Raw genomic sequence first — 12,173 nt, 5'->3', positions numbered from 1 at the left:
ACATTCATTGAAAACAACCTTCCCTAGCCCGATACCCTACAGTATTTCTGACTACAGTTCTCATCAGCCCCAGCATCATAAAACGGCTATGCTGGCTGGGGCTAATGGGAGTTGTATTCCAAAACATCTGCTGGGTACCAGTTTAGGGAAGGCTGGCATAAACAGATCCTTTTTCACACAGCTGGAATCTACAGACAAAGAGTGATGATTTCCCTACCCCACAAGAGGATCCTTGCATTTTGAGGTTAACATCCCCTCCATTAGTTAATACTACACAACTTGGCTCCAGGGGACTTTTTCATCAAATTTATCCCAGGCTTCACTAAATTAAAGGTGGCCAAGTTTGTCTTTGCTTCTGCTTCCTGCCTACATCAGATACGTTGTGTTTTACATGTCTATTAGATGCCTTAGTCTCAGAATCCTAAGTTTATAACCTGCTACCTACAGCACTTGGGAGGGACTTGTTCAGCCCATATCTCCATCTTAGAATCAACTCTGCAAGCTGACCTCATGGCTGCCTCTTCAGACTACTTAGGGAGTCCTGTTGGTTTTTATGGTTTTTCTTCATTCCACCCACCCCTAGCTCCTGCTTTGTGTAACATCTTGATGATGAAGAGTTCTGGAGAACTCAAAAGCTTTCCACACTTGTGTAACACTTTGGTTGGTCCCACTGAAGCTATTGCCCAACTGTGGATGGTTGGAGAAAGGGGAATACTGTTCACCAAGGTTTTCCTCAATTACGCAATCGAAAACAGGACTGCTGACTGATTAAGCAAACAACACACAATGAGTCAAAAGGGCAAGTATGAAAAAGGCTTGGAAATGAGAATTGAATGGCAAATGCTTGGAATTCCAGCTGGGTTCCATAGGGAAATGCTTTGCTAAACCCTGGCACCCCAGGATGGCCTCCACTTCCACGGGACACTTGTCTCTCCAAGAGCGTAGGAAACGGTCTCATAATGAGCCAGATCATTGGTCCAGCTACCTCAATGCTGCCTGCACTAACTGGCAGCATCTCTCCAGGGAATAATATAACATGTAGTTAAACTATGGAACTCACTCCCACAGGAGGCAGTGGTGGCCACCAACTTGAACGGCTTCAAAAGAAGACTGGGCAAATTCATGGAGGAGAGGGCTATTGGTGCCAAGTAGCCATGATTGCTATGCTCTGCTGTGCTCGTGGAAAACAATCTTACTCGGCTACGAGTGATCGCCAAAGAAGAAAGCTCTGCCTTCATGTTTGGAGGCAGCAATGCTTCTGAATACCAGTTGCTGGAAACCACAGGAGGGGAGGGTTGTTACTGTGCTCAGGTCCTGCCTGCAGGTTTCCCTTTGGGACATCTGGGTGGCCTCTGTGAGAGCAGGATGCTGGACTATGATGGGCCTCTGACCCAATCCAGCAAGCTCTTCTTGGATTATTACAAATTCTTTCCCAGCCCTACCTGGAGATGCTTGGGGTTGTACTTCTGCAATACAAATAGAGTACTTGTATTGCCTTCTGCAATACAAAGCAGATGCTCTACCACTGAGCTATGGCAACTGTGAGATACTCCGGCTATTGCGCCATTATCTCCATGCAACTCTAAATAACTACAGAAGCCAAGGCTGTCTCTTGAGGCTTCAGGGAATAATAGGCATTTTTGACAGTAGCGATAGAGCTGCTGTTTAATGTGGCAGGCTGTTAAAAGAGCACCAAAGCCCTCTCTCCACAGAGCAAGATTGAAGGGCCCCATCTGTTCCTCCCGTCCCTGCGACAGTCAAATCATTGTTTTGCATTCATGTATGCAAGCGAGATTGTACGGAATGTCCTTGAAAGACTATCAATTTGACTTTGGTTCTTTCTGCCTCCCCCCCCCCCACTTCCTCTTTCCTTCCAGTCTTCAGTTTCCAAAAGAACAACACACACACACACACACACACACACACACGGAAAGATGGAGAAGAAGAGGAAGAGGGAGATCAAGGCAGTAAGAATTTCCACTTGCAGACAAACGGCATCTCGGGTTGCCAAGCCTCTCCTGGAGCTGGTGATAGAAACCATAAGGTTTTTTGGCCTGCAGATTCCTTTTGCTGCTCAGTTTCGTTTTGCGGCCTACCGATAGGTGCAGTTATTTTAAAAAGAAGGGGGAATGTGTGTGTGTGTTTTACCCTCCCTCTCTCCCTCTGCTTTTTCCAAGGCACCATGGGAAGAAAAGCAAAAAAGAAAAGCCTCGGCTATCAGCAAAAGGGTTCTTTTTCTCTCCTAATGTTCATACAGTGGTACCTTGGGTTAAGTACTTAATTCGTTCCGGAGGTCCGTTCTTAACCTGAAACTGTTCTTAACCTGAAGCACCACTTTAGCTAATGGGGCCTCCTGCTGTTGCCGCACCGCCGGAGCCTGATTTCTGTTCTTATCCTGAAGCAAAGTTCTTAACCTGAAGCACTATTTCTGGGTTAGCGGAGTGTGTAACCTGAAGCGTATGTAACCTGAAGCGTATGTAACCCGAGGTACCATTGTATTTGTAGATGGGCAACTCTGGGCATTCCACGCCTGCCTCTGCAACCCCACCCAACACACTGGGCTATTCTAATCTATCTGGCAACTGTCTCCCTGCAGAAATGGGAGCCATGTAGCTCAGTGGGAGAGCATCTGCTTTGCATGCAGAAGGTGCAAGGTTCGATCCGCAATGGCATCTCCAGGTAAAAAAGACTGAGGTGTCAGGGTTGGGGATGAGCTCCCTTTCCCCATGAGGCCTGGAGAGACATTTGCAGAGACAAGTGATGGGCCAGATGGGCCAATGATTTCACATATGGCAGGTCTGTGTAGGAAGAGGAAGATCCCAATGTCAATCCCCAGTAGGGCTAAGAAACACCCCCTGCCTGAAAACCTGGAGAGCTGTTGCCAGTTAGTGTAAACAATACTGACTCAGTATAAGGCGGCTTCCTATGTTCCTGTTTAAGTCAGCCCTTTATTCAGAACCATGAGAACTGGAATCTTACATTTTAGTTGAAGGAATATAGATGGAATATAAAAGGAATATAGATACAGCACTTGCTTTGCATACAAAAAGTTCCAAGTTCAGTTCCTTCAGGAAAGGCTAGGAGAGACTCTCTGCCTGAAACCTTGGAGAGTCACTGCCTGCCAGTGTAGTCAGTACCGAGCTAGAGGCACCAAAGGTAGAACTCCACATATAGCAACGTGTGTGTGTGTGTCCTTTAGGACCTGCTGCTTATCAACGAAAGCAGCACTTTCAATTTCCTTTGTAATCTTTAACATGTTTCCCTTGCTGCCCTTCTCCTGTGGCCGATGGGGCAGCTGAAGCCACAGGAGACTGACTTCACCACAGTCACACAGTGAATCTGTGGCAGAGCCAGAATGCAAACCCAGGACTCCCAAATCAGAGTTCATCCTATCCCACTTGTGCACTTTTTTTTTGGGGGGGGGCATTTTCAGTCCAAGGGCCACATTCATTTGTGAACAACTTTCCAGGGGCCACATGCTAGTGGTGGGTAGAGCCAAAAGCAGTGAAATATCTATGGGAGCAGAAATCCTGGCACTTTCCGGCTCAAATTTCACCTCAGAACCTCAGCCTCAGCCATGAACATGCAACACTAGTGTGGCATAATGGTTAGAGTGTCAGCCTCGGACCTTGCAGGCGAGAGTTCAAATTCCCTCTCAGCCATGAAGCTCAATGGGTGACATTGGTCGAGTCACTGTCTTTTACTCTAATCTACCCCACAGGGTTCTTGTGAGGATAAAATGGAGAGGAGGCAGAACCATGTAAATCACTGTGAGCTCCTTGGAGGAAACATGGGATAGAAATGTAAGAATAAAAACAGTAACATTACTACAGTAACAGTGTATAGCTTACGGATGGGTAGGCAAACTAAGGCCTGGGGGTTGGATCCGGCCCAATCACCTTCTAAATCTGGCCCGTAGGCGGTCTGGGAATCAGTGTGTTTTTACATGAGTAGAATGTGTCCTTTTATTTAAAATGCATCTCTGGGTTATTTGTGAGGCATAGGAATTCATTCATATCCCCCCCCCAAAAATATAGTCTGCCCCCCCCACAAGGTCTGAGGGACAGTGGACCGGCCCCCTGCTGAAAAAGTTTGCTGACCTCTGGCTTACGGGTATTGCAAGCATTACAGAGAATATGTGTGAGGTGATGTGAATGCTTAAAAACGGAAAGTTTTGTTCTGGGTAGCACTGCCATGATGGCTAGGGCTGATGGGAGTTGTAGTTCAAAATATCTGGAGTTGCAGAGAAAGATTTATGAAGACAGAACAAATTCTCAGATGCATTGGGGAGGCAGGTGTGAGTGGCTCTAATTCCAGGGACCTTAATGCAGTCTCAACAGAGCACCACGATCATCAGTACGGACTAGGGCCCTGCGTGGCTGTTCACACAATTAAGTACCAGTGGACTCAAGGAGAGTATGAGCCTGCCTTTCCCTACTGCCCTGAAGCAACCCGCAACGGCAGTACAGGAAGGTACTGTTTGAGGATGAAGAGCAGAGAGGACTCCATGACACTAACCGTTTGATTCGTAGCTTCAGGACTCATCCCCGTTTTCCAGACGGCGAGGTCGAATGTGTACTCCACATCTGCTTCCAGTATGGATCGGGAAACAGTAACGACACCCCCTGTGGCAGTGAAGTTGAGCGCACACCCCGCAGATGAGCTCTGTTGCACGTAAGGAAACAGGGAGGAGGAGGGCAGAGGAGACATTCAAAACCTGCCTTAAAACAGAAGGTCAGTCCTGTCCTGAGGGTCTGAGACCAGAACCTCTTCCTGTCAAACTTCTTCCTGTTCTAGTACCCTCATCTTGTTAAAACAGGCTGCGCCAACCATAATGGGGCTGACTGGAGCTGATGGGAGCTGTACTTCAAAATCTTAAGGGCACCAGGTTGGCATCCAAAGCAAAGAGGGGAAGTGAGTAAGAGTAAATGCAGCTTCCATGCCTACAAATGGCCTCCGACGGCCAAACTTTTCGGTTGCTTTTCTTGTAGGGCATACTTCAGGGCAAAATATGTATGCCGCCAAAACACAATTTTGGAACAGTCATGAAAGATAGCAAAATAAAGGTGGTGTGAACCAGGGCAGGTGAGTGTCCCTGCACAGTCCTGGGGCTCTGTTCCTAAAATTGGGCAAAGGAAGTCAAACATTTGAATTGAGGGTGTTTAATGGGCAAACACCACTGCAGTCTAATGAAAAAAACTTCTTCTTTGTGGGGTGGGAATCCATTGCACAGGTATAGGATAGGAAATACCTGGCTTGTCAGCAGAACAGGTGGATATCTGGATTGTAGCTGATCCCAAGCTGAACCTGAGATGGCAGTGTGATGTGACTGCCAAAAAGGCTAATCTGATTTGGGAGTTGGTTAATCAAATTATGGTTTCCAGTGCATAGGAATCAATCACCTAGGGATGAGGTGGGGGCTCTCCTTGATCTAACTGGATTTTCTGCATTGAGCAGCGGGGTTTAGATGACCTAATAAACCCCCACCCACTTGTATCTCTAGAATTCTATTTTAGGCCACATACATGCCATACATTTAAACTAAACTTTGTCTGCACCTCCCTCCCCCCCCAAAAGAATCCTGGGAACTGTAGTTTATCCCTCAAAGAGCTACACCCTCAGCAACCTGAACAAACTACAACTCCTAATATTCTTTGGGGGGGAGGGAATATGCCTTAAATATATTGCGTCAATGCAGCCACAGTCTTGAGCTCAGCAAGCCTTAAGCCAAACTCAGCTACTGTGCCCCCCGCCCCAGCTGCCAATCCAAAAAGCAAAACACATCAAGGCAGAAAGCAGGGGGAGAATGGGGACATGGGGTCTCGGCTCACAATGCCCCTCCCCCTTCTCAAAGTACAGATCTGCTGCAGCACTAGTTCCAGACCAGGCTTCTAAGTCTTTAAAAGGTAAAGGTAGAGGTACCCCAGACCGTTAGGGTTCTGGGGTTGCAGCGCTCATCTCGCTCTATAGGCCGAGGAGCCGGTGTTTGTCCGCAGACAGCTTCCGGGTCATGTGGCCAGCATGACTAAGCCGCTTCTGGAGAACCAGAGCAGCGCATGGAAATGCTGTTTACCTTCCTGCCAGAGCGGTACCAATTTATCTACTTGCACTTTGACGCGCTTTCGAACTGCTAGGTTGGCAGGAGCAGGGACCGAGCAATGGGAGCTCACCCCGTCGCGGGGATTCAAACCGCCGACCTTCTGATCGGCAAGCCCTAGGCTCTGTGGTTTAGACCACAGCACTACCCACGTCTAAGTATTTAAAATGATGGAAATTACCCACAAGTGCACCCCCACCCAGCTGCTCCTTCACTCAAAGCTCAGGGTTTGCTTACCTTGGAGGAAGACATACAAGACCACTGATAATGCAATGGCGTCTGTTCCCAGTCTTCTAGGTTAGGGTCGTATGATTTCTCCCCATCCAAGATCAGGTCCTGGGTGCTGGACCACACACGGTACGATCCTCCATCAATGATGGGCACCAGCTTGTTAGGAGTGACAGTCACATTTGCGAAAATGCTCTTGGACAGTGGTGTGTCTCCGAAAGAGACCAGGAACTTGAAGCAGTAGGTGCCCAGGTCGAGTGCCAGCTTGGGGATGACCAACTGCGGCCGGCTGACGTCCACGTTGGACAGGAGGACTTTGTCAGAGGCGCCCAGTTGCAGGCAGCTGGGGGCTTTGTAAATCTCCCACACGTACTTGGTCTGGTACCTAGTGCAGCCCCGCAAGTCAAGCTGGGCTTCCAAGTAATTCTTCTGCGACCGCTTCATGACCACTTGCCCAGGTAATGCCAACTCAGCTTCTGGTTCTTCGCATTCCAGCACCTGGACCGTGATGGTGAGCTGGGCAATGGAGAAGCTGATGAGGTTGGAGGCATTCACTTCCACCAAGTAATCCCCATGCCTTAGGTAGGTATGGCTGGCGGATGGCACACTTGTCCTTTGAGCTGGAGAACCATCTCCAAAGTGCCACCAAAAGGCAACTTGCCTTGCGCTGGGCAGCACAGACACCTCAAACGTCGTTGTCCGGTTAGCAAAGGAGCTGACAGGCAGGAGGGAAAGTTGCATTATGATGTCTTGGACTTCTATCACGATGGTTATGTTTAGGCTGCCCAGACGGTTCCAAGCGGTGAGATGGATCTCCAGACAACCTGCAGCTTCCGGGGTATAAGAGATGCTTCGGCCTTCCACGCGGACCTGGGAACGCCTGTGGTCTCCCTCCAAGGAGAGCTGCCACAAATATGACACCCGCGAGCCACTGTCAACCTCAGCTGTGAAGCGCCTCTCTATTCCAACAGGCATGCCTTGCTCACAGCAGTCCGTGACCTTCAAGCCATGGATGGCCTCCAGCACCACAATGAGGACTTCCGTGTAGTCCACACTGATGTGGTTCTCTGCAGTCACCCTTACTAAGTAATCTCCAACCTGGGTGAATGTATAGGTGAAGCTGGAAGAGTTGAGTGCCATGGAGTGGTTCCCGCCGACACTTATCTTATAGCTCACAGAGGAACCAGAAGCCATCCCAATGACAAAGTTGACCTCTTCCCCAGGCTCTAGCACCTCCTTGCCCACAGTGAGTTTTAGGCCCTGGATTGGGTCTTCCACGGTCACGCTGTGGCAGGCCACATCCCAGCTGACATCGTTGGAAGCATTTAAGCAGACGGAGAAGACTCCAGGTGAGGGGAATGTCAAGGCCACTCTTTGCCCACATATGGTGGTGTTCAGCAGCTTCCAGGTCCATGCTACATCAGAACCCCTTTCCAGCTCCCCAGAGAAGTTTACCTCTGAGCCTGACTCAACATAACCAGTATAATTCAGCCTCACGGTCCTGATCCTCACTCCTATGATGGGCTCCTGAATGTACACCACAAGCGTTGCATTGGCAGAGCCAAATTTGTTCTCTGCCACAACGGTAACTGCTTTGGCACCAGGACTTGGGAAGGAATGTGTGATGGCAGAGGAGGCAGCTTGGAGAAAGAGACCATCCTCCAGGTACCAAATATACATCAATCCAGTCCCAGCAGTGACACTCGTACTTATGTTTACAGAAATGTTGACCGCAGCAGGGTTGGGGGAAGCGATGGGCTTCAAGACACCAACCTGCTCAATGAACTCCACTGTCTTGTTCACTGTTGAGCTCCCCAGCATATTTGTGGCTTTCAGGTGGATGACGTAGACCCCTGCTTCCAGGACAACCAGGGAGAAGGTCTTCCCTGCAGAGGTCTGCACAGGGTGGTTTTCCTTCAGGAGAGTCCAGTTGTAGGAGATGTTGGTGCCCTCCCTCACTGCCGCCTGCATCTGGAGCGTCTTGTTGGTGGGGAAGTAGGTGTCATCCATGAGGTCGCCACCGGCAATGTGAAGCCCTTCGATCTGCTCCAAGACGTAGATGAAGATGCTGTCCTGCAGGCACCCAATCTCGTTCTCTGCAGTCACAATCACATTGAACGTCCCAATTGAACGGAAAGTGTAGGAGATGGTGGAGTAGCCTGGGATGGGGGTGCACCTATCGCACAAGATCCAGGAGTACCGGATAGCAGTGCCAGCGAGGAGGGTAGCCGTGAAGCTCACAGAACCATTTAGAGGCACCACTGTCCTGCTGGCATTGATGGTCAGGCCTTGAAGGCGCCTCTTCACTGTCACATTAAGCCTTGCTTCACGGAAGCTCACATTATTCCAGCCCGTCAGGGTGATGGCATAGGTGCCACTCTTGTTGTAGGAGTGGGTGATGAATTTCCCCAGCTGGCTCATGCCATCCCCAAAGTACCACAGATAGCTCACGTTGGTCCCGCTAGCGTTGGCAGAGAACAGGTAGACTTGGTTCAGTTCCAAAACCTTCGAGCCGTTGGACTCAATCCTGACGACCCCAACCGGCTCTTGGACTTCCACGAAGACTGAGTCGTTATTGAAAGATACGTTGTTGCAGACTGTCACTGTGACCAAGTAGACACCGGGGGCTTTGTAGGTGTAACTAACTTCCGTCCCACCAAACCGAGTGGATTCGTTTGTCCCAAAGTCCCAGAGGTAGCGATAGGGGTAAGGGGGTAAAGCTGTGACTTGGAACTTGCTTTCGTTGCCCAGTCTCACGAACTGCGGCCTTATGAACAGCGAGACGTTGGTGACCTCTGGCTCCACACAGACCTCGGTGTAATAATGAGCTTTGTTGACCTTGCTTGAGAGGACCAAAGAAAGGTGAAAGGTGCCACTGCGGGTGAAGTTGTGCCTCACCGTTGGGTCCCCATTCACGGTGACGTTGGATGACCCATCTCCAAACGTCCAGTCAAAAAGGTAGTCCTCTGGGTTACCAGAAACATAGGCAGTAAGTTGTACATCGGGATGCTCTGGGATACAAGTGGAAGGCTCAATCTTGAGAACCATCAGCACAAATATCCGGACAGGAACAGCTTGGGAAACGGAGTTGACTGGATTCGTTGCTGTGACGTTTACTGTGCAATTCATCTCCTTTAAATAGATGTGCATCACGGATGCCTCGGAACTGTTCACCACGGTCCCGTCACCCATGTCGAATATCCACAGGATGCTGTCCCCTGTTTCCACGGAAGCGGTGATCTCTACTGGCGTGCGGAGCTCCATTGCTTCCTCCAGAACCACCTGCAACCCGCTAATCTCTTCAAAGACACGGTAACTCTGGAATGTTTCTACAGCACTAATGGTGTTGTTGGCTCTCAGGCTGACGTTGTACATCCCCTTGTTGCTGTAGGTGTGGACTATCGCCGGCAGGCTTTGCACAGACGCCACAGAGCCATCCCCAAAATCCCAGGTGTAAGAGACCCCATAGCTAGATGGCAGGGGGACAGCTTTGAAAGTGACAGGGCGACCAGCAACCAAGACATCTGCATCAACTTCCAGGATCACTTCCATCAGGTAAGTATAGATATGGACAGGAATCGTGTAGGTCAGGTTCTCAAATTCATTGGATACTAAAACACTCAGGATATATTCACCTGCATTTGTGACCAGGCCGGGGAGAAGGGGGCGGAGGGGGAGAGGGAGACAGGGAGAGGGAGAGAAATGAATAAGAACTTCCCGCTCCTGTGGTTTCTCTCTTTGAACAATATGTGCATATTTGGTAGATGAAAGATAAGCAACTGTGAATTGCTTACTTTTCAGGATGTTTTGGTTTGCATCTGAATCATTTTTTTAATTTAAAAAATCTGTACTGTTTTTACTGCTCTGTTGCATGCTGCTCTGGGCACCTTTAGTTGGAAAGGCAGGGCAACAGCAACAATATTTCATTGCATTGCATTGCATTTCATGGAGAAGGGGAAATCTGTCAATTTTGGTTTCCCATTTTTCCAATCTTAAGTTGTTATCCAGATCCGTTTGGAAATATTTCCACATCATGAAAATCCATCAGCATCTCAGTGCTAATTTCTCCCACTATACAAATCTTTCTATAAAATCTTGCCTAATATGCACATTTTAATATAACAATTTCCCCTAATACAACCAACTTTTGTATGCTGTTTTCAGTAACTGTACTTCAAAATTCAGAGGTGTGAATTTCTGAGGATGGACGAGTTTCAGTTCTAATATTATTTCAGAAAGGATAAATTAGGTAAGGTTGGTTGCCATGAAGGGAGAACTGAATTGATTTTCTTCCCCATCCCCATCTTTCATGTCAGAGAGGGGACAGGACCGAATGAGGAACACCCAGCACTACAGAGACTGTCTTCCAGGGTGGAATGAGAGAACAAATCAAGCAAAAGTACTTAATCCGAACCATTTGCTCTTAGAAACACAGAATCCGGAGCACACTGGTTTCACTTGCCACACAGAGCGTATGCAGATTTGAATGTTATCAGATAATTTCATTCTGCGTATTCATTCACTTATATCATTTGTGCTTGATGTTCAAAACATCATGAATAGAAAACCTCATAAGAAGAACAAATAAAAACTTAAAATACAGCCAGATTAGCAGCAGGAGAAATCCTCTGAACTTAAGCAAGTTCCCCAGAAGAGGCAGGTCTTGCAACTCCCTTCTAGAGGCCTGAGATGTGCTCTAACAGCCCTGAAAAGGCAATTATCACGAAAAAGCTCCTGAGCTGGTCAGTCAAATGACAAACGCACTGGTTTTGTGTGACAATCCCTGTTGATTTGGCGGGATCTTCCTCGTGCAGGAACCTTTCTTATAAAACCCCCACTGTGCATTTGCCTGCTAATTAATTGCAAACTACATGATAGTCACGATAACATGGGATCAGACACCACATTCATGATATATAATTCCTGAAATATAAAACGTTGCAATTGGTGCTGTATTCCAAAGACCACCCATCAATGGGAATTTCATACAAGGCCATTATTCACCACACTTAATAGCAACCAGTTGGCTAACTACTTCTTGCTGAGGTCAACCTGACCTCCCACAGGGATGGAACACAGAGTAGAGCACCAGAAGTAGTTCAAAAATGCCAAGGGGGGACATTTGGTGAGAGGCAATCTCAAAGGAACTTGCTTTGTAGAGCCACTGAGTGCTGTCTGCGCACACAGGAGGCAGCAACTGGAAAAGCGGAAGGGGCCACAAAATGAACTCTGAGAGTTGGGATAGCTCAGTCGGTAAAGCATGAGACTTTTAATCTCTGGGTCATGGGCTTGAGCCCCATGCTGGGCAAAAAGATTCCTGCATTGCACGGAGTTGGTCCAGATGACCCTCACGGTCCCTTCCAACTCTATGATTCTCAGAGTTCCCAGCTGCTTGTTGGGCCCTTTTGTGTGCTAATAGTAGTCAGATACTTAGTTGTGATTCCTGCATTGTAGGAGGTCCATTGAAGGGACCTTTGGGTCCCTTCAAAGTCTACAGTTCTATGGCTATGATTTGCATCTACGCAGAAAGTAGAAACTGTCCTAAGCACACATCCCATTTACTCAATTGGCCATGGGGTCGCAAACGAAAAACAAAACAGAACACTTTTCTCACCTGATTCTTGGTAGGTATGCGATACATTATGCCCAATTACAACCTGATGGATGTTGGGGTCTGGCACGAGGAAAGACTCGTTATAGGGAGGCCTGAACTGGAAAGCAACATGGTCGCCGTCTCCAAAGTCCCACCTGCACAGCAGAAAAAGTAGTAAAACATGCAGTTGCTGACAGGTAACAGATCTCCCTGTGGAGATGGCACTCCCGAATCAGTGGCACATGCCCTTCTGAC

At 48.3% G+C, this 12,173-nt stretch overlaps 1 protein-coding gene across 1 annotated transcript in view; it reads right to left on the bottom strand.

The window, feature by feature from the left end:
- Positions 1-12,173, bottom strand: part of PKD1 (polycystin 1, transient receptor potential channel interacting) — a 109,409-nt gene that overhangs the window by 37,010 nt on the left and 60,226 nt on the right. Inside the window, 3 exon segments of the mRNA XM_083712033.1 lie at positions 4,519-4,665; positions 6,335-9,960; positions 11,940-12,073. Coding sequence (XP_083568159.1) covers positions 4,519-4,665; positions 6,335-9,960; positions 11,940-12,073 — 3,907 coding nt within the window.

The sequence above is a fragment of the Podarcis gaigeae genome (genome assembly GCF_964106915.1).
Source record: "Podarcis gaigeae genome assembly, chromosome: 14".
NCBI lineage: Eukaryota > Metazoa > Chordata > Lepidosauria > Squamata > Lacertidae > Podarcis > Podarcis gaigeae.
The sequence above is the reverse complement of the archived record's forward strand: the minus strand, read 5'-3'. Positions and strand labels throughout refer to the sequence as shown.